Source organism: Protopterus annectens, chromosome 6.part0, assembly GCF_019279795.1.
Source record: "Protopterus annectens isolate FY-2018-M chromosome 6.part0, PAN1.0, whole genome shotgun sequence".
Lineage (NCBI taxonomy): Eukaryota > Metazoa > Chordata > Ceratodontiformes > Protopteridae > Protopterus > Protopterus annectens.
In genome coordinates, this window is record NC_056737.1 from 1200434723 (window position 1) to 1200457639 (window position 22917).

Genomic DNA, 22917 nt, shown 5'->3' on the forward strand with positions numbered 1-22917 from the left:
ATATCTATCTCATAGCCTCTTTCTGCTAATTCAGATTCAGTTGTTAACATTTGCCTTTCAAAATCCTCCTTCTTAACATTCAACCTAGAAGCTCTGAAGAATTGATTTCTAGCAACGTTTGTAAAAGTAAACTCAGGATGCATGCTGTCCCTATTCAACAAGTTGTTAACATGGGATTCCTGTCTAAATAACCTAGTAGAAATATTACCTTGCTCATCCCTGTCAACAAATACATCCAGAAAATTTATACCAAACTCTGACATATTTAGAGTAAATTTCAAAAAATCGCTAGATCTATTAACATATATAATAAATTCATCCAGCTTTGATCTTGACCCCTTCCATAACAGGAAGAGGTCGTCCACAAACCTCCTATAAAACAAAATAAAAGAGCTATATGGCCCCTTTAATAAATGTTCAGTCTCCCATACTAACATAACAGCGTTGGCATAACTGTTAGAACAGGAACTATCCATCGCCACCCCATGTTTTTGTCTAAAAATCTTGTTATCAAAGGTAAAAATATTATTAAGAACCAAATGTAATAATGTCAGAATCAAACTAATATTTGCTTCAGTAAAATTACCATCATCATTCAATAATTTGGTTACATACTCTAAACCTACATCATTGGGAATTACAGTAAAAAAGGATACAACATCTAATGTGACAAACATAAATTCTTCACAATAGTTATTAACATTTAAGTCACAATACAAATCACATAAAAAATGTTCAGTGTCTTTCAAAATAGTTGGAGACTTGCTTATCAATTTCCTAACATGCTTTTCTAAGTAGATATCAATAGATTCTGTACTCCAATTATGACCCGCAACTATGGGTCTTAGAGGAGGTTTAGTGGGGTGTTTGTGAATTATTGGCAGCCCCTGTATAATGGGAATAGAGGGAAAGGGTGTATTGAAACATCTAACTAAATCACTGTTAATAAGACAGGCCTTTTCTAAGAGCTCAATAGTTCTTGTAATGTTATGAACTACATCATGTACTTGAGAACAAGTGATGGATTCATAAAACTTTGTGTCACTTAGCATATCCAACATTGCCTTATTATAATCACTCCTAGTCATTATTACTACTTGACCACCTTTATCAGCTGGTCTAATGATCAACTGATTATTACTTTCAAGTGCTTGCAAGGCTTTAAATTCTTCTTTACTTAAATTATGCCAGTCTTTATACCTATTAGATCTTTTCTTTTTCTGCTCATATACTTTATATATGTCTGATATACATATCTGTTCAAAAGCATTCACTAATGAATTTTGTTTTGGTATAAATGTACTAGGTCTTTTAAAATGCACATTTGATAAACATTGTTCATCAGTAAACAACATTTTCAAAGTTAAATTGCGTGTAAACTTCTTTACATCAAAAATAGCATCTGTTATAGACATATCAGTGGCCGGTATAAAGGTTAGTCCCTTTTCCAGGACTTTGCACTCTCATTCTGAAAGACAATAATTAGATAAATTAAAGACTAATGTCTTACTTGTTGAGCATGTTGGAATGCTCTCTTTATGCTGTATGTACTGTCCATTTCCTCCTTCATTTTTTGTTTGTTTCTTGTAGTACTCCAGCCGCTTTGTTGGTTCTGTAATTGTCTCCCTCTTCTGTTGTTGACAGATCTTTCCCTCATTGGTAAAGGAAACTGTAGACCTAGTCCGCTTATATCCCTTAAAAAAGGAACATTCGGAAGCTTGGAATCATGGCATTTAGTAGTATCCTCGAACGCTTTATGCACATCAGCTGTTACAGTGATAGTTCTTTTCTTTGCTCCTAAGATAATATCATTACGGTCTCCCTCAATATTCTGTGTTTCTAGAGGTACCTCTACTGCTTCAGTAGTTGTAACCGCCGAACTTTCCTTATTCAAATTATTCTCCTCCATAGATGCTGTATTAACTTCCGTTCTTGATGGGGCTGCTGCATATCCACAAGTGAAGCTCCACTCGGATAACCCGCATGCACAGCTTCGACCTGGTCTGTGACATCAACAAGACTTGTTGGCGGAACAGATTTGTGTCCCAGAGACTCCCCCATCTGTGGAACAGACTCCCTCTCCACGTCAAGCAAAGTACCTCTTTAACCCTTTTTAAGCGCAACCTGGATAATTGGATGGGAAACAGAAAATATACCCCTGGGATTCCACCCATATCCCTGCTGGACAGGGGCATTGGGTGCTGATTTGTCTAAACATGTGCTAAACTCTTGGCTAGGCTTATAAGGGCCTTAGGCCCAATAGCCTAGTAACCTCCTATGATCTTACGAATGGAAGCCTATGTGCTACAACTGCATATGTATAGAATAGTGTAGATTGCATGGGGGGTGACTCCCCTCACATGTGAAACTGTGTGAAGGCGATGAATGCGTAATGTCATTGGATGACAGCTGTCTATGTGTAGCTCCATTGGGTGATATGTATGTTGTCAGTCTGTGCACAGAGTGAAACAGCATTCTATACATGAGTCTGAGTGCTTTATTAGAAGCTGAAGACTCAATACTGCAAATCTTGTAGCTTCAAAAACTTAAATACAACCCAGACAAAAAAAAAAAAGAAAAAACAGTGAACTGTGCAATTCACTGTTGCAGATTAAATTGTATTTCTTTTTGCAAGGGGCAAGCCCCTCTACACTTTCAAGACAGAGAGATAGATGCATCTTTATACCACTACTAATTGTATATTTTAGACTGCTGCACTGAGAGAAGGGGAAATTTTACAAGACAATGCAATTTCAAACTCAGTATATATATTCCCACCAATCAAACTTAAATGTTAGCTGTTTTGAGGTGTGTGCACTTACCCTCCTTGAAACTGCAATAGGAACCCCACCAGGTGAATGGCTGTGTGTGTGTGTGTGTGTGTGTGTGTGTGTGTGTGTGTGTGTGTGTGTGTGTGTGTGTGTGTGAGTGTGTGTGTGTGTTGAAATTTGTCTGTCTCTGCATGTGTATGATACTGGGATGATAATTATACGAAGTATGCTAAATTAACATAGCTTCATTAAACTGAATTCGCATCATCCATAATTTCAGAGCCATACAATAACTAATGCAATTTAGCCAGTTTGGTTTCATGCCCAGCAAGCTCTGCCAAAAGCCCAGTAAGGTTCTTTCATTTTGGATAATACAGAAGCTCTTATAATACCTTGCTCAAACCATCTGTTATAACTTTTGCATTGTATTGCCTTCAGCACGTGCCCAGCCACTCTACTTCTCTTTGCCCACTCAGCTGTTACAAACATGTAAAAATCAGTGAAGTAACTCTATTCCCTAAATGCCAGCTTCAAGCTTTTGCTACAAACTTCACTGAGAACCTAATAAGTTTTAAGGGTACAGCAAATGGTAGTATATGACATTTTGTTAGATACGTTTTCTTCATTTTCACACATAGCTACTTTGTATTAATCTGAGCACACTCTTCTGAGACAGAAATCATGTGTTCATCTTCATTCTGCATTGCAAAATCTATCCCTTTCTCTTTGTCATATCAGACTCCTTCTTGACACTTCTTTATAATCTGCATACTTTCTCACACAGAAATAAAAAGCAATCCTGTAATAAATTTAAAAATGCTTATTGTTAACCTAAATGACCTGCACTCTGTCTGCTGATTCCAAGAACTGCTCAACCCATCTGTTTTAACCTGAAAACCTAATGAAGTAAGGAATTCTGTGACTAATGTTAAGACAGTATGTTTAAAACCATATGTCTATATCCTCAAAACAATCAAAATGCAAAAACATAGGAGATGTGTGCAGTTTTCTCAGGAATTCCTTCCAGTGAAACACAAAGATCTACAAATGATGCTAAGTAATGTCAGTTTCTTCTGTTTTCAGTTCATGTTCTTTATCTTTTCAGAATGACCATGTTTTACTTTTATCCTTTAGACCCTACGTGCTGCTGGCAAAATCTACATGATATTTTTTGTGTTGGTCATCTTCCTGGGATCCTTCTATTTAGTTAACTTAATTCTGGCTGTTGTTGCTATGGCCTATGAGGAACAAAACCAAGCGACACTTGAAGAGGGTGAACGGAAAGAAGCAGAATTTCAACAGATGCTTGAACAATTAAAGAAACAGCAAGAAGAAGCGCAGGTAATAAAATATTGTACACTTTGGAAAGTCTAAGTCACAGATTAATTCTGCTCAATCTTTTCTGTGTGCCTTGTGTCATTTATGTTTATAATCTATGGATTGCTAGAACAGATGGATACTTCCTCTTTCCATTTACCTCGATAGTCCTTCTAATAAGATGTTTCTGTTGGTCATTTTAATTTCTCCAAGACTTTTGGGTTTCTAATAGCATGATGGGAATGGACCCCATTCCTAAGTCAAAGTATGATTAAAGTTCATGAAATTAGTATTGTTTCAATCTTTGATGTTAGCTGAAAGTGCTCTTCACAGCACCCGCAATGTAACCAGTAATGACTCTTTCTGCAATTCATACAGAGTTACATATATTGATAACATATCTAAATAAGATTGTAAATTATTTTTTATAAGACCCGTTGCTTCTCTTACTACTGGAACTGTTTGGGTATCCTGCTTCCACATTGCCCTCATTTCTGCCCGTAAATCCTGTTATTTTATGACTTCGTGTTTCCCTGTACATAAGATACTGTAGTCACTGGGTGTAGCGATTTCAATGATCAATGGTACTTTTGTCTTATTTTCATGAAACACTATATCTGGTTTTCTCACATCTGTTTTTTGAACTGTTGGTAATGGGTGATCCCATGTCATATAAACTTCATCATTTTCTATAATGCTGTGTGGCTCATGTTTCCAGTGTTTTTCAGCTACTTCAGTATTATAATGTTTGCACAGTTTTGGCTGTTTTGAAACTAAGTGGTTGTCAGTGAACATGAGGCAGTTACTACACCGCCTCAGGATGCCCATATCCACCAGGCCACAAACAGAGACAATGGGAAGTGCCTATCCATTGTACCAAATCCTTAGTAGATGGGAAGGAGTAGGGGAGAGTCACTTACAGGTATAAGTGACAGTGTTTACCATTAGATGCCCTGCCTTGGTACTGCCCTCTGTGCAAACTGGTAGCTCCTTGAGCACATATGAACAATGGGAGACTGTGGAAAGCATTCCCTATATAGGATTTAAACTGGAAAGATTTGCATATATACAAGGCACAGATAACCGTGCCTTTGCTTCACACAAATGCGAGGCTTTTATACCAGAAGGATTAAAGAATTTTACACAGTTAAGCCCTCAGGCCAATCAGATAAACACACAAAAAATTTTCCAGCAGCAGTTCCCAACTCTACCCTCTACCAAAGTAAATACTATATTTTAGTCCACATTTACTCCCTGCTATCATAACACCAGAAATCCCTGCTGAAACCTCCTCCTCTCCTAACACAGCACACAAATCTCCTACTCCGATTGCTAAACCTTATATTCTATCTTTCTAGTTCAAGCTCAACCCAGAAAATAATGACTGATTTCTTCTACTGTATCATTACCTCACAGGTTGTTGCATGGTATTCTCCCAAAAACACACTCAGAAGCTCCCACAGTCTATATCGGCACTGTCCCAAATACTTCTTCTTGTACAAATATCTGTATGTAATACCCACCTATTTGTAATATAAATTACTGTATAACAGCCATATCCATTTTAATGTTCTCTTCTCATTTTTTATGCAAGTTGTTTTTTAATCATGTTGCTGTATTTGAGCTAGTAATGCAAAGTATTGATAACAGCTATATCCATGTTGTTTTTTAAGTCCACTGTTTGTATCTTAATGGAGCTTTTCTCCCCGGCTTCCAGTGAAAATGGGCTTCTTGCCCAATCAGACTCTCCCGGTAAATAAATGTAAAAGAACTAAATAAATAAGTAAACTCGAATGGGTTGAATCAGCCCTTTGCTCCTACTAGAGTGCAGAAAAACCCTCTTAATGTAAAACAAACTGTTTTTCAGCTCAAGTGCAGTAACAAATGCTTTACAACAAAAGACAGAACCTTTGCAGTATCAGGAATCCTTGGCAGTTCCCAAATACAGAAAATTGTGCACAAACATATGAAAACTTCTACAAACGCAGTAAAACATTGCAAAATTCAGAAATATTTTTGCAAATGGAGAAAACTTTGGCAAGCCCAGAACAGCTTTTGCAGTATCAGAGCAGGTTAAGAAATATCAGGATACGATTAAAACGACCAAAGAGCTGTGCAGTAAAAGATAGATAGTGTTTCTTTAACAAGTGTAGGCTGAAAAAGAGTGGTAAAGTCAAGAAAATCAATAAGTGCAGCACAGAACGGTTAAACAGCACTGAGACAGTTAGAGCAAGTGCAAAAAAAAACTTATAAAAGCTTTGTAGATCCATGGATGACTTTAGATGGAATCCAGGGGTCTTGCAGTCACAGGTGACCAAGCCAGGTATAGGGAAGATCAGAATGAATGAGCACAGTCTTACACAAATGTATGACTTTTACACCAGCAGGATAAAAGACTTTTACACAGTTAAGCCGTCAAGCCAATCAAGGTGGGAGGGTGGTGTAATGGTTAAGGTGTTTACCTTAGAAACACAAGGTGCAAGGTTTGAGTCTCACAGAGGGTAATTGGCTAGGCTTAAAAAATGGTCCAGGAGGGCAGTTAGCCAAGTAATAATCTATGAATCTAAGCCAATCAGGTAAACACAGAATAAGCCTTCTACTAGCAATGGAAGGTTTTAATGGGTTCCAAATAATACTAGCATGTTTTTTTTTACATGTTTATAGAACTATATAGACTGCAAAGAATTTTCAACAATGGGTAGGTAGCTCATTTGTAAAAGTTTAACTCTCTGCTCAGAAGTAGACTGCATGGTAATAACAGTGCCACATATATAAATAATTATATTTCTGTTTCCTAGATCATATGAAATAGACTTTATGTACAGAAAAAAAAAAGAGTTTGTTCCAGGATTAACACTGTGGTACACCAGCCTTCATTCCAGTCTGGGTAGAACAAGTGAGACAATTTTGAAATGAAAAGCATAATTAGTCAGAGAGCTAATGAACCTGAGATACTAAGCAACTAAGCCCACACCGGGCACTATCTATGATAGAGTTAAACTATAAATTACAGATACAGGGCTAAACAGGCCCACTGAGAAAAACCTGACTAGAAGAAATAGTGATTATTAACTCTAAATAGGGCTAAAAGGTCCACACAAAACGACTAAGCCAACAGGGCACTAACTATCACAAACTACTAATTCTGTTATTATAATTTTAACACTAACACCCAAACTGTATATATGAAAAATATCTAAAAGAAGATTTTTTATCAAAAACTTGCTATTTTTTTCACAAATGGTCCGAGCTAGCTGGATCACCGAGATCTCTCTTGCCACGGCAAGCTAGATTGGAGGTAATTCCAGCAGTGCATTGTGGGATAAGGGGCTTGGTCTCGAGCTACTGGCAAACCTTGAGCTTTGCTATCGGCCATGTCAGAGCCGAGGATTGGCTCCGAACCCATCAGTGAGAATAAACGGCGAGATTTAACAACTTCACATCAAGTGTTTTTGTAACAAAGATGACATCAGTGAACCTGCCTTCATTCATTCCTTTAAATATGTGATCATTTACAGGCAATGGAGCAGTTCTATTATTATGGCCATTCTTAAACCATACTGCTGCCTACCGAATTACTTTTCTATAACATACTCACTAACTTGACAGAGAGTAATATTTTATTTATTTAGCAATTTATTTATTTATTGCCATTTCATAAAAAGCCATGACCTGGGTCCACAAGGTCAACAGCAATATCACACTAGTTAGAAAAGCAAACTATATAAAATGTAGCTAGAAAAAGACAGTAAAATGGAGATTTACAGGAAATATTCTGAGTAGACAAAATGTTGACAACGCAGGTGGAGAAAGGCAATTGATGATTTACAAGCAATATTTTGAATGCACAGAATTTGGCAGTGACATCTTCATTCAATAGTGGGTTCACAGTGTGTAATGGTAAATACTTTATGGTTTACAGTAGTGAGAACATAAATATTCAGGATCATCACATATGTTAAAAACAGCATTGTATTGAGACTTTCAGTTACGATGGCATCAAGCTAGGCATGTTTTATACTCCCTCTCTAGACCACAGTAATATGTCACTTATTCATATAGGCTGGAAGATCCTTGATGAGTAATGGCCTGTTAGCAGATTTACCGTGTGCCACTGCCATTTTCTTAGTTAATGTCACCCAGAAAAAGTTGGAAGAGAAATTTTAAACCAAAGAGAACGATCACTGTAGAGTAGAATTTTCAAGGTAAAGCAAGCTTTTCACAAGTGGGCACTGACATACAGTAATTCCTAAAGAAGGAATTAAGGATATAGCCAATGCTACAGGCAGTACAGCAGATAATAAGTTTGCCATAAAAATGGCTGATCTGTAGACGATGAAGACAACCTTAGCCCAGTCTACTGAAAAAATTTGAGAGGCTCTGGGAAATAGAAGACTGGCTAATGGCCCACTTGGAGCACATTATGGAGATCAACAATGCTATGGCAAGGGGTGTTGCAGAGGATAGCCACAACACTAACTCACTTGGATCTGGCTGAGAGGAGGCTGGTTGAGCAGGAATATCAGGAGCAGAGGAAAAACTTCTGTTTTTCAGGAACTTTAGAGCTTGCAGAAGCGAAGAAATTATAGTTGTGTACACTTACCATAAATGTAGATGTTTGAGTGTATTCACTGTTGCAATCATTACATTTGAGTTATCTGCCTGCAGGTAACCCTCAGCCGGCCTGAATACCAGAGTCTTCAGATTTCTGCATCGGATGCTGTCGCTTCTTCCATGACATCAGGTCGTCAGGGGTATAAAACATGCAGCCGACATCATTACATCAGTTTTTCTTGCCCCAGATGTCAGGTGCCCCCACAACAGGAAGCAATTATATGGTATGGAACATCCCCAGCGAAAAGCAAATACACAAGATATAATACATGCCAAACAAGAAGGAATGGTAAAAGTTAAAAGAAGTCAGGGGGCTGGAGGGAGGGTAAAGTACAGTTGTGTACACTTACCATAAATGTAGATGTTAGAGTGTCTTCACTGTTGCAGTCATGACTGTAGGGTTCTCCCCTGCCGGCAGGCAGTCCTCGGTCGGCCAGAATCCCAAAGTCTGGGTCCGGCATCAGCTGTTCAGCCATGCTCCCTGACATCAGAGCGCCAGGAGTACAAAGCTGACAACCGACACCATGTTCTCCAGTTTTTCTTGCCTCAGATGTCAGAAGTTCCAAAATGAGTAGGGTCCCATACCCTTTGCAAATACACCTCAGAAGAAGGGTGAAAAAAGGAACCACACAAAAGAAAAAATAAGAGGGGACAGGAGGGAGGGAAACCCAGACTGCAACAGTGAAGACACTCGAACATCTACATTTATGGTAAGTGTACACAACTGTACTATGTTCATCGTGTTTCACTGTTGCAGTCATGACTGTAGGGTAGAATCCCAAAGCAGAGTGAAAGGGAGGTGGTCATAAAGTAGAGGGGGCGGCTATAAGACCCTGCAAGACTGCAGAAGCAAAGCCTGCCCTAGACTTAGAGTAGAGAGGTAGATTGTAGTGCTTGGAAAAAGTATGCACTAAACTCCCAAGTTGCAGCTTCCAAAATGTCTTTGGTAGGAACTCCCCTGAGGAAGGCAGCAGAAGTGGCAGCAGCTCTGGTAGAGTGAGTCCTTATACTCCCTGGGATTTTCTTTCCATGGTGTGAATAACAAAATCTGATTCCATGAGCAATCCATTTAGAAATGGTCTGTTTTGAAATGGCTTTACCTTGGGAACTTGAAGCATAAGAAACAAACAATTGCTCTGATTTCCTGATGTCCTTGGTTCTGTCCAGGTAAAAATGTAGTTGTCTGTGTACGTCCAAGGAATGTAAGATCCTTTCCCCTTTATTTTGAGGAGTGGGGAAAAAAGTTGGCAAGTGAATAGTGTGATTTAAAGCCACTTTGGAAATCACCTTAGGCATGAAAGTAGGATTAGTCCTTAAAGACACCCTGTCTTGATGAAAAATAATATAAGGTTCCACAGCCATGAGAGCTTGCAACACCGAAACTCTCCTGGAAGAGGTCAGAGCTAACAGGATGGCTGTCTTCCAAGATAAAAACTTGATGTCAGATGTGGCAGTAGGCTCAAAAGGAGGTAAGGTGAGTTTTTCCAAAACATAGTTGAGATCCCAAGCAGGAATGGGAGGAGATCTAGGGGGCCTTAAGTTCTTAGCTCCTCTGAGAAACTGTTTCATGAGCTGGTGGGAAAAGATTGGAGGGTCTGTATTATAATGAGCAGAAATAGCAGAGGCATGAATCTTTATGGAAGAGAAAGAGAGACCCTTATGTAAGAGGTCTGTCAGGTAAAGTAAAATCTGAGGAATGTTAGGAATAAGAGGATCAGAATCCTGAGCCTGCATCCAGGAACAAAATCTTTTCCATTTTCCTGCATAAGATTTCCTAGGACGTCTGGCTTCTAAAATGACATCCAAAACCTGCTTGGGTAAGAGAGAATGATTCAAAGACCCTGGATTAACCAGGCCGCCAGGCTGAGAGTTTTGACATGGGAGTGTAGAACCTGACCCTGATGTTGGGACAGAAGGTCCGGAGTCTGTGGTAAAACCCAAGGGGGCTCCAGACAAAGGTTTTTCAGAGTTGGGTACCAAAACTGTCGAGGCCAATTTGGGGCCAGCAAGATTATCATCTTGGGCTTGTCCTGTTTGATCTTTAATAATACTCATGGAAGAAGAGGAAGAGGCGGAAAGGCATATCCCGAGAGGTTTCTCCAACTGAATGATAGTGCATCCACTTTCCAAGCTTGTTAGTGGAAAGTTCTGGTGCTACAAAATCTGTAGTTGATGATTGAGGTGGGATGCAAAGAGGTCTATGTGAGGACATCCCCAGACACTGCAGTAATGATCTTGAATATTTCGGTGTCCAGCATCCATTCGTGTGGGTCTGAAAGGTTTCTGCTCAGACTGTCTGCTAGGAAGTTTTGCTTCCCTGGTAGAAACTGTGCCTGAAGGTCCAGATTGCAAGCTAGAGCTGTGTTCCAGAGATCCATGGCTAGTCTGCAAAGGGGATAGGAATGAGATCCCCCTTGCTTGTTTATGTACCACATAACTGTGGTATTGTCTGTCCATATCAGTAGTTGTCCTGGTTGTAGAAGATTCCTGAAGGTCAATAGAGCTTTCTGTACGGTTAACATTTCCTTTAAATTGATATGCAGGTGCTTCTGATCCTTTGTCCAAAGGCCCTGCAGACAGTTGCCCTGAAAATGGGCTCCCCATGCATAATCTGAGGCGTCCGTGGTCAGTATCTGAATGGCAGGAAGCAGACAGAAGGGTTTTCCTTTGTTCAGAGTACATGCCTTGGACCACCAAAGGAATTCCTTTTGAAGACAAGGCAGGATGGAGATCAGTATGTCTAAACTGTGACAATGCTGAGACCATACACTTTTTAGGTACCACTGTATTTTCCTCATATGTAGCCTTGCATATGGTACGAGAAGGATGCTGGAGGCCATGTAACCCAAAGCCTGCAGGAATCTCCTTGCAGATAGCTGAGTTAAAGTTGCTAAGGTTTTGAAAGTTGAAGCCAGCTGTGATTGTTTTTCGTATGTCAGAAATCCCATCTGGGTTGTTGTATTTACAGAAGCGCCCAGAAATATTATCTGTTGTGAGGGTGTCAAATTTGACTTTTTTATGTATACAGTGAATCCAGGAACTTGAGAAGATTCTGAACAAACTCTAGATGCTGGAGTAAGACATCCTTACTGTCTGCCTAAGGCAGTCGTCCAGATAAGGGTAAATTTGTATTCCCTTGAGTCTGCAATAAGCTACTACTGGAGCCAGGCATTTGGTAAAGACCCTGGGCGCAGTAGACAATCCAAAGTGCAGCGCAGAGAATTGATAGTGCTTCGATCCGGCCCTGAACCTGAGGTATTTTCTGCGTTCCTGCCTGATGGGAATGTGTAAATATGCCTCCTTTAAATCCAAAGTCACCATCCATGCATTTTTGGTCAGCATTGGAAGTAGCTGCTGTAGAGTATCTTGAATTTTGGTATCTCTAGAAAAGTGTTCAAGACTGACAGATCCAGAATGGGTCTCCATGAATTTTGCTTCCTGGGGACTAGAAAGAGCCTTGAGTAAAAACCTTGTCCTATTTCTGAAAGTGGAACTAGTTCTATGGCTTTCATAGCCAAGAGGGCTTCCACCTGGTTTAAGGCCTCTGACCATTGATGTTTTGGAAGATCTGGCCATCTGCTTGGCCTTGGTAGGGTATGAAAATGGAATTTGTAACCTCTTGAAACTACATCCAGAACCCACTTGTCTTGGGTTATACGAGTCCAATTTAGGTGAAAAAGAGAAAGTTTTCCTCCGAGAGGGGCTTCCAGGCAAGAAGTTCCTGCAGCCCAACAGATTGAGTCTTTGAGTCTGTTTCCTATGAGCTTGCGACCTGTCCTCTCCTCCCCTAGGGGTGGAAGCAGTCCACTGTCTTGGTCTATAAGAGGCTTCCGTCTGAGGCCTTCCTCAGGAGCGTCTGTATCTACCCCTCTGAGGCCTGTCTGAATTGGGAAAGGACCAATTTTTTTGTAGGCCAATTCCTACTAAATCTGGGTGGCTGTACTTGTAAGAAATCTTTAACTGTTTGCATGGATTTTGCCTTGTCCTCCATCTTTTTAATCACCTCTTCAGCTTTAGATACAAACAAAACATTATGAACAGGAGCATCCAGTAATTTAGCTTTTACTTGATCTGGCAAATTTTGTTCCTTTAACCAAGCATGCCTTCTAATTACTGTGCCGGAGGCAGCAGCCCTACAAGAAGCCTCCAAGGCATCAAATCCACAGTGCAAACCATGCTTCCCAACTTGTTCAGTGGCATGCATTAAGTCATGTAACTCCTTATCATCTGCACAGGTGGAAATGGAAGTAAGCTTCTGTTTTAGAACAGACAGGAGAAATTGCTGGTATTTCAGCACATGAAACTGACAGTTTAAGGCCCTAATAGATAAAGTAGCAGAAGTGTACACTTTTTTGCCCCATCTTTCTAAAGATCTGGAATCCTTCTCAGTGGGAATGGGGGTTTTAGCAGAAGCGGCCTTTACGCCCTTAGGACCCTGAGAAATGGTTTCAGAGTCAGCAGAAGGGTTCTTGTATAAAAACTGGTGGGAATCGGGAACCCTATAGTATCTGTCTGGCTTAACAGCAGCTGGAGGAAAAGAATCGGGAGTTAAGTTAGCCTCCGAAAAAGCATCATCCACAATATCTAAAATAGGAGGAATAGCCAGGGGGTCTATGCTGGGGAAGAAGAAGAAAATCCCTTAGTCTTTTCTTAGATTCTGAATACTCCTGTCCTTCCCAGTGGAAATGTTCCCTCATTTCATGCAAAGTTTCCCCAAAAGAGAAATCCTCAGGGGGAGAAGCTGAAGGAATGGATTCCTCAGCATCAGAATCCTCATAAGGAGGGAAAGAATATTCCTGGTCAGAAGAAGAAACTGAAGAAACAGAAGCCTGATCAGAGGAATCATAATAAACTTCCTGCCTTGGTCTTTTATCTGGAGGGGGATGTGAACCCCTACTCATAGTAAGTCCTCCGCCATCTTAAGTAACTGTTTCTGAGACTTGGGAGCCGGATCAGAAGAGGCCTGGGCTGCAGTCTTTGATTTGGAAGGAGTCTTTGCCTTTGTCTTTGGCTTTGCCTTTATTAGAAGCTGAGTAGGCCTGAAAACCCCTTTGGAAGCCGGTACCTGCACAGCGGCTCCGGACCCATCCGAAGGAGCATTGTCCGAAGGTCCTGCAACAGAAATATTCAAAGGCCTAGTTGGCTCCTCGTGGGAGTCCGTTTCGGCTATAGGTTCCGAAATGGCCGACGACAGGAGCTGCAAAAGCACCTCACTGACAACGGCTGAACCTGAAGCTGGCTCTGCTTGTGCGATATCATCTGATTTGGACCTCGGAGGCCTGTCTTTGTCCTTGCGTCATTTGTGAACTCCGGTAGCCGGAACCGTATCAGACGACATTTTGTAGTTAAAACGCCTACCGAAGTAATGAAATGCAAAATCGTACCTTCGTTTAATAGTACGGTGATTGAATCTAGTGCAAAACCGACAACTAGCTACGTCGTGGTCAGGGCCTAAGCAAGGAATACAGTAAGAATGAAAATCCTTATGAGGTATTTGCTTCCCACATGAAATACTATTATTAACTTTTTCTGACCGGACTGGAGCAAGAAAAAAGTTTCCCCAATGGGGTACTTAGCTTTGAGTAGGAGAAGAAAATCTTCGGACTGAAGTTTGTTTAGAAAAAATTGTCAGGAGTCAGCCGACCGGCACTTGCGAACTGCTATCACTGCATGGCAAGAAAGACTGGAGAACATGGCGTCGGTTATCAGCTTTGTACTCCTGGCGCTCTGACGTCAGGGAGCATGGCTGAACAGCCAACGCCGGACCCAGACTTTGGGATTCTGGCCGAACGAGGACTGCCTGCCAGCAGGGGAGAACCCTACAGTCATGACTGCAACAGTGAAACACGATGAACATCTAGGACTGCAACAGTGAATACACTCGAACATCTACATTTATGGTTAGTGTACACAACTGTACTATGTTCTTCGTGTTTCACTGTTGCAGTCATTACATTTGGGTTGATTCCCAAAGCTAAGGAAGGGTGAAGGTAGTTAAAGAGCATTAAGGCCAGTAATCAGACCCAGTAAGACTGCTGTGGCAAATCCAGCTCTGGATTTAGAAAGGATAGGTAGGTGGTAATGCTTGGTGAAAGTATGTACAGAGCTCCAGGTAGCAGCTTCCAGGATGTCCCTGGTAGGGACTCCTCAGAGAAATGCCGTAGAGGTAGATGCAGCCCTGGTGGAATGTGATCTTATCCCCTCTGGGGTAGGCCATGGTGCTTGTAGCAGAAATGAATGCAATGGGCTATCCATTTGGAAATGGTTTGCTTTGAAATTCCCCCAGGATAAACATCTAAACTCCAGTCTCACTTTCTTTACCCTTGTACAACCTAACATGGTCACTCTCTAAATTAACATCAAACACTGTACCACCACAAAAAGAATAGCGTACACTCTCTCAGTATGTATCATATAGTATATGCTACTTGTGTGCTTTACAACTACTGTTATCACATCAAATACACCTATTGATATAACTCGTATTCGCTTACTTTTTTTTAAATAGTTGATTTTTCAATGAATAATTTTCTCTGAATTGCTATTTAAGCATATGCCGATCTATATACCAAAGTATATTAGCCTGTACTAACCTGTTGTGTTGATTTTGTGTTGAGTCTGTAATTAACATTGTATGACATGGAGCATTTCTACTGTATTAACCTGTTGTATTGATTTTGTGTTGATTTTGTAATTAACATTGTATGACATGAAGCATTTCTCCCTGAGCTTCCAGTGAAAAAGGGCAATTGCCCAGCTGGACCTTCCTGGTAAACAAATGTAAAATGAAATAAATAAATAAAATGGCCTTCCCCTCTGCCCCTGCAGCAAAGTTAATTAGCAGCTGGTCAGATTTTCTGAGAGGCTTAGTCCTCTCCAAATAGAATCTAAGCTGTCTGTGCATGTCCAGAGAATGCAGTATCATTTCCCCTTTATTTTGAGAATTAGGGAAAAAAGTAGGCAAATGAATGGACTGGTTTAGGGCCACACTAGATACTACCTTGGGCATAAAGGATGGATTAGTCCTGAGGGAAACCCTATCCATATGTAGGATAATGAAGGGTTCCACTGCCATGATTGCCTGCAGTTCAGACACTCTTCTTGCTGAAGTGATGGCTGGAAGTAAGGCTGTTTTCCAAGAAAGGAATTTCATCTCTTCTGTAGCAGCTGGTTCAAAGGAGGGAAGAGTGAGTTTTTCCAATACAAAGTAAAGGTCCCAGACTGGAGTGGGAGCTGTCCTGGGGGGTTTTAAATTTTTAGCCCCTCTAAGGAATAGTTTTAGCAGGGGATGAGAGAAGAGGGGTGGCTCAGTATTATAATGTGCTGAAATGGCAGAGGCATGAATCTTAATTGACGAGAAAGATAGGCCCTTGTGGAGCATTTCTGTTAAAATAATCTAGAATATGAGGTAAGCTGGGCACCGTTGTGCCAATTCCCTGAGCCTGGCTCCAGGAACAGTATCTTTTCCACTTTTCTGAATAGGCTTTACTAGTACTAGGCCTCCTTGCCTCAAAAATGACATCCAGCATCTGCTTACTGAGGGTTGCTAGAGGTGAGGTCAGGGAATTAGCCAGGCTGCAAGGTTCAGGGTTTGAAGCTGAGGGTGCAGAATCTGGCCCACCTGCTGGGACAGCAGGGAAGGGGTCTGAGGCATGTGCCATGGTTGTAGCATTGTCAGACTGCGCAAAAGGGGGTACCAGTGCTGGCGTGGCCAGTCTGGTGCAATTAGTATTGTCTTTGGCTTGTCCTGTTTGATCTTCAGTAGAACCTTCGAGAGGAGAGACAGAGGGGGGAAAGGCATAAACCGAGAGGCTTTCCCAGGTAAAGGACAGGGCATCCACTTTCCAAGCTTGACTGTGGGGAGTTCTGGTGCAGAATCTGTTCAACTGGTAGTTCTGAGGGGAGGCAAACGGGTCTACCTCTGGTGTCCCCCATTTGTTCCTCAAGAGCTTGAATATTTTGGGTTCCAGTTTCCATTCGTGTGGGTCCATGAGATTTCTGCTTAAGTCGTCTGCCAGTGAAGTTAGTTTGCCTGGCAAGAATTGAGCTTGTAGGTGCACTTGGTAGCTCAAGGCTGTGTTCCACAGAGCCATGGCTAGTCTGCAGAGTGGGTAGGAGTGGGTTCCCCCCTGCTTGTTTATGTACCACATAACTGTGGTGTCTGTCTTTACCAATAGTTGTCCTGGAAGAATAAGGTCTTTGAAGGCTGTCAGAGCATTCTGTACAGCTAACATTTCTTTTTGATTGATATGCAGGTGCATCGGTTTTGGGTTCCATTTGCCCTGGATGCATTGCCCTGCCATGTGGGCCTCCCATGCACAGTCTGATGCGTATGTTGTTAGGGTTTGTGTGGCAAGGGGTAGAGCGAAAGGGAGTCCCTTGTTGTGGTAGCAGGCCACTGCCCACCAAAGGAACTCTGCCCTTAGACAAGGAATGATAGGAATCATTGTTTCCAGTCCTGAGAATGTTGACACCATAGACTTTTTAGATACCATTGAAGTTTCTTCATATGCAGTCTTGCATATAGAATTAGCAGAATGCAAGAGGCCATGAACCTCAGAGCTTGCAGTATTTTCCTTGCAGATAGCGGGTTTTTTTTGGCCAATAGTTTGAAGTAGGTTGTCAAATAAACTTGTTTCTGTGGAGTGAGGAATGCCATCTGGGAAGCTGTGTTCAAGCTTGCTCCCAGGAATACAATCTGTTGGCAGGGTACTAGGTATGATTTCTTCTCATTGATGGTGTACCCCAGTGAGGTTAGAAGTTTCTTTACAAATGCCAGGTGGTGTAATAGCAAGTCCAGTCTTTCTGCCTGAATCAGGCAATCGTCCAAGTATGGGTAAATCTGAATATTTCTCTGCCTGCAAAATGCAATGGCTGGAGCTAGACACTTTGTGAACACCCTGGGTGCAGTAGATAAGCCAAAGGGAAGTGCAGAGAACTGATAATGCATGGTGCCCGCCCTGAAACGTAGGTATTGTCTGCAGGATTCCCTTATTGGGATGTGCAGGTAAGCTTCCTTTAAGTCTAGCGTTGCCAGCCAGGCATCCTTGGTTAGCATAGGAATAAGCTGCTGAAGAGTTAGCATTTTGAATTTTGGAACCACCAGGAAGGTGTTGAGAACAGACAGGTCCAGGATAGGACACCAGGAGTTTTCTTTTCTGGGTACCAGGAACAGTCTTGAATAAAAACCTTGTCCCCTTTGTTCTGCTGGGACAGGTTGAATAGCCCTAATACGGAGAAGAGAGAGTGCTTGTTTTTGGGCCTCCGCCCATTGATTTGGGGGTATGTCTGGCCATCCACCTGGGGTTGGTAGTGTGTGAAAGTGGAATCTGGATCCTAGGGAAACTATGTCTACAACCCATTTGTCCTGGGTAATGAGTTCCCATTTTTTTCATGTAGGGCGAGCTTTCCTCCTAAGGGAGCAAGTAGTTGAGCAGGGCTTGGAAGAGTTAAGGATAAGTCATTATGCCATTTTTCCATAGGGGGGTTGCTTACTACTCCATGCTTTGGAAGTGGAAGCCCTCCACTGCTTAGATCTGTGCGTTGCCTGAGACTGAAGTCTTGGTGGTCTGCTGCTCCTGGGTTTGGATTGAGAAGGCCTGGAAGGGACTGGAAAAAAAAAACAGTTCTTTGAAGGCCAATGCCTACTGAATCTGGGAGGCTGTACTTGTAAGAAATCTTTAACAGTTTGCATAGATTTAGCTTTTTCCTCCATCTTTTTGAGAACTTTGTCTGCTTTGTTGCCAAAAAGGCGGTCTTGGTTTAAGGGTGCATCCAGTAATTTAGCTTTAACATGATCTGGCAAGTTTTGTTCCTTAAGCCAAGCATGCCTTCTACGTAAAGACCCAGTGACAGCAGCCCTGCAAGATGCTTCTAAAGCATCAAAATCACATTGCAAAGTATGTTTATCAACTAGTTCAGCAGAATGCATTAACTCTTGCAACTCTTTGTGTTCAGCACAGTCAGGAATCAACATCATTTTCTGTTTAAGTAATCCCATAATATGCTGCTGATACTTTAACATAAACTGGCAATTTAAAACCCTAATGGTCAAAGTAGCAGAAGTGTATACCTTCTTACCCCATCTGTCTAAGGCTCTAGAGTCCCTATCAGAAGGGGTAGGATTTTTGGCAGTAGTAGCCTTAATACATTTTGGTCCTTGGGAAATGGTCTCTGGGTCCGCAGTAGGATTCTTGAAGAGGAACTTGTGAGAGTCAGGTACTCTGCAGTACCTGTCAGATTTCCTGGGAGCTGGAAGCAAAGTGTCTGAGGTAAGGCTAGATTCCAAGAAAACATCTACAATAGCCAGAACAGCAGAGATAGCTAGAGGCCTGTGTTGAGGCAGGAGTAAAAATTCCCTAAGTCTCTTTTTGGACTCAGAATAATCCTGGCTTTCCCAGCAGAAATGCTCCCTAAGGGTATGCAAGGTTTCACCAAAAGAAAAATCTTCTGGAGGGGAAGCAGAGGGAATGGAATCCTCTGCATCAGAATTCTCATAAGTAGATAAGAGCAAATCCTGGTAGTCAGAAGGAACAGAGATATCAGATTCCTGATCAGAAGAATCAAAGAAAATCAGTTCTAGGTCTCTTAGAGTGCGAAAGCTGGCTTCCCCTAATTAAGGTAATAAGGTCTTCAGCCATTCTAAGCATTTGTTATTGAGGCATATGGGCCTGAGAATGCGGTTTGATCGTCAGTTTTCTAGGCGTAGTGCGAGGTTTAAGCCTGAAAAATTCGGTATTTCTAGCTTGAAACAAAGTCGTCGGTTTAATATTACAGTCTGTAGGCCTGAATACACCCTCAGAAGCCGGTGCCTGCACAGCGGCTCCAGACCCATCCAAGGTAGAGACATCCGCAGGTTCCATAGTCGAAGAAGCATCTCGTGGCATACCGGACTCCGAATGGGTCTCAGTAGAGCCCTGCAAATCTGTAGTAGTGGGTATCAGGGGCTGCGAAAGTGCTTCACTGAGTACCGGCGGACTGGCAACTAGCTTAACGGAAGGGTCATCAGCAGTCTTGGACCTATGCAGTCTGTCTATCCTTACGTTTTTTCGGAAGATCGGTAGTCGGATGGCTTAACGAAGCCATTTTGGAGTACGGAGATCGAGAACGAAAGTATTTAGCTACAAAAATAGCCCAACGACGAATACTTTGGGCGCTGAACAAGGCACAAAACCGACAGCGGGGGATGTCGTGGTCTGGGCCTAAACAGGTGGCGCAGTAAGAATGAAAATCTCTAGGAGCTATTTGCTTTCCACAGGCAAGACAATTGTTAATTTTTTCTGACATCGGTTAGAGCAAAAAAAAGGATCTCCAACAGGGTACTTATCTTTTTGAAGACTTCAGGTCCGAAACTCGAAAACGAAAATTTCAGGAGTCGGCCGACTGGCACTTACAAACTGCTTCTGCTTCAGGCACCACACGGCAAGAAAGACTGATGTAATGGCATCAGCTGCATGTTTTATACCCCTGATGACCGGACGTCATGGAAGAAGCGACAGCATCTGACGCAGAAATCTAAAAGACTGGTATTCAGGCTGGCTGATGGCTACCTGCAGGCAGATAACCCAAATGTAATGACTGCAATAGTGAAACACGAAGAAAGTACAGTTGTGTACACCTACCATAAATGTAGATGTTCAAGTGTCTTCACTGTTGCAGTCATGACTGTAGGGTTCTCCCCTGCCGGCAGGCAGCCCTCGGTCGGCCAGAATCCCAAAGTCTGGGTCCGGCATCGGCTGTTCAGCCATGCTCCTTGACGTCAGAGCGCCAGGAGTACAAAGCTGACAGCCGACGCCATCTTCTCCAGTTTTTCTTGCCCCAGATGTCAGGAGTCCCAAAATGAAAAAGGTCCCAAAACCTTTGCAAATACACCTCAGAAGAATGGTGAAAAGTAAAAATAAGAGGGGACAGGAGGGAGGGAAACCCAGACTGCAACAGTGAAGACACTCGAACATCTACATTTATGGTAGGTGTACACAACTGTACTATGTTCATCGTGTTTCACTGTTGCAGTCATGACTGTAGGGTAGAATCCCAAAGCTGAAAGAAAGGGAGGAGGTCATAAAGAGGAAGGGGCGACTAAAAGGCCCTGCAAGACTGCAGAGGCAAAGCCTGCCCTAGACTTAGAGTAGAGAGGTAGATTGTAGTGCTTAGAAAAAGTATGCACTGAACTCCAAGTTACAGCTTCCAAAATGTCTTTGGTAGGAACTCCCCTGAGGAAGGCAGCAGAAGTGGCAGCAGCTCTGGTGGAATGAATCCGTATACTCCCTGGGATTTGCTTTCCATGGTGTGAATAACAAAATCTGATTCCATGAGCAATCCATTTAGAAATGGTCTGTTTTGAAATGGCTTTACCTTGGGAACTTGAAGCATAAGAAACCAACAATTGTTCTTATTTTCTGATGTCCTTGGTTCTGTCCAGGTAAAAACGTAGTTGTCTGTGTACATTCAAGGAATGCAAGATCCTTTCCCCTTTATTTTGAGGATTGGGGAAAAAGGTTGGCAAGTGGATAGTTTGATTTAAAGCCACTTTGGAAACCACCTTAGGCATGAAGGTAGGATTTGTCCTCAAAGATACTCTGTCTTGATGAAAAATAATATAAGGTTCCACAGCCATAAGAGCTTGTAACTCTGAAACTCTCCTGGCAGAGGTTAGGGCTAACAAGATAGCTGTTTTCCAAGATAAAAACTTGATGTCAGAAGAGGCAGTAGGCTCAAAAGGAGGCAAGGTTAGTTTTTCCAAAACATAGTTGAGATCCCAAGCAGGAATGGGAGGAGATCTAGGAGGTCTTAAGTTCTTAGCTCCTCTGAGAAACTGTCTCATGAGCTGGTGGGAAAAGATGGGAGGATCTGTATTATAATGAGCAGAAATAGCAGAGGCATGTATCTTAATGGAAGAGAAAGAGAGACCCTTATGTAAGAGATCTGTCAAGTAAAGTAAAATTAAGGTAATGTTAGGAAGAAGAGGATCAGAATCCTGAGCCTGCATCCAGGAACAAAATCTTTTCCATTTTCCTGCATAAGATTTTCTAGTGCTAGGACGTCTGGCTTCTAAAATGAGAACCATAACCTGCTTGGGTAGGAAAGAAGAAATCAAAGGCCCTGGATTAACCAGGCCGCCAGGCTGAGAGTTCTGACATGAGAGTGTAGAACCTGACCCTGATGTTGGGACAGAAGGTTCGGAGACTGAGGTAAAACCCAAGGGGGCTCCAGACATAGGTTTTTTAGAGTAGGATACCAAAACTGCCGAGGCCAATTTGGAGCCAGCAAGATTATCATCTTGGGCTTGTCCTGTTTTATCTTCAATAAGACCCGTGGAAGAAGAGGAAGAGGCAGAAAGGCATATCCCGAGAGGTTCCTCCAACTGAATGACAGGGCATCCACTTTCCAAGCTTCTCTGTGGAAAGTCCTGGTGCAAAAATTCTGTAGTTGATGATTGAGATGAGATGCAAAGAGGTCTATGTGAGGACAACCCCAGACTGCGGTTACCATCCTGAATATTTTGGTGTCTAGCATCCACTCGTGTGGATCCGAAAGGTTTCTGCTCAGACTGTCTGCCAGGAAGTTTTGTTTCCTTGGTAGAAACTGAGCTTGAAGATCCAGATTGCAAGCTAGAGCTGTGTTCCGTAGATCCATGGCTAGTCTGCAAAGGGGGTAGGAATGAGATCCCCCTTGCTTGTTTATGTACCACATAACTGTGGTGTTGTCTGTCCGTATTAGTAGTTGTCCTGGTTGTAAAAGATTCCTGAAGGCCAATAGAGCTTTCTGAACAGCTAACATTTCCTTTAAATTGATATGCAGGTGCTTCTGATCCTTTGTCCAAAGGCCCTGCAGACAGTTGCCCTGAAAATGGGCTCCCCAAGCATAATCCGAGGCGTCCGTGGTTAGAATCTGAATGGCAGGAGGCAGACGGAAAGGTTTCCCTTTGTTTAGAGCACATGCCCTGGACCACCAAAGAAATTCCTTTTGAAGGCAAAGAAGGACGGAGATCAGTATGTCTAAACTGTGGCAATGCTGAGACCATACACTTTTTAGGTACCACTGTATTTTCCTCATGTGTAGTCTTGCATATGGTATGAGATGGATGCAGGAGGCCATGTAACCCAAAGCCTGCAGGAATTTCCTTGCAGATAGTTGAGTTAAAGTTGCCAAGGTTTTGAAAGATGAAGCCAGCTGTAATTGTTTTTTGGATGTCAGAAATGCCATCTGGGTTGTG

The 22917-nt window shown here is 42.0% G+C and overlaps 1 protein-coding gene across 5 annotated transcripts in view; it reads left to right on the plus strand.

The window, feature by feature from the left end:
- LOC122804756 (sodium channel protein type 2 subunit alpha-like) overlaps positions 1 to 22917 on the plus strand; it is a 2239151-nt gene that overhangs the window by 1156552 nt on the left and 1059682 nt on the right. For all 5 annotated transcript variants that reach the window (XM_044074821.1, XM_044074820.1, XM_044074819.1 and 2 more), the window contains exon 11: positions 3906 to 4112. In XM_044074821.1, the coding sequence (XP_043930756.1) occupies positions 3906 to 4112 (207 nt within the window). The remainder of the gene's footprint in view (positions 1 to 3905; positions 4113 to 22917) is intronic.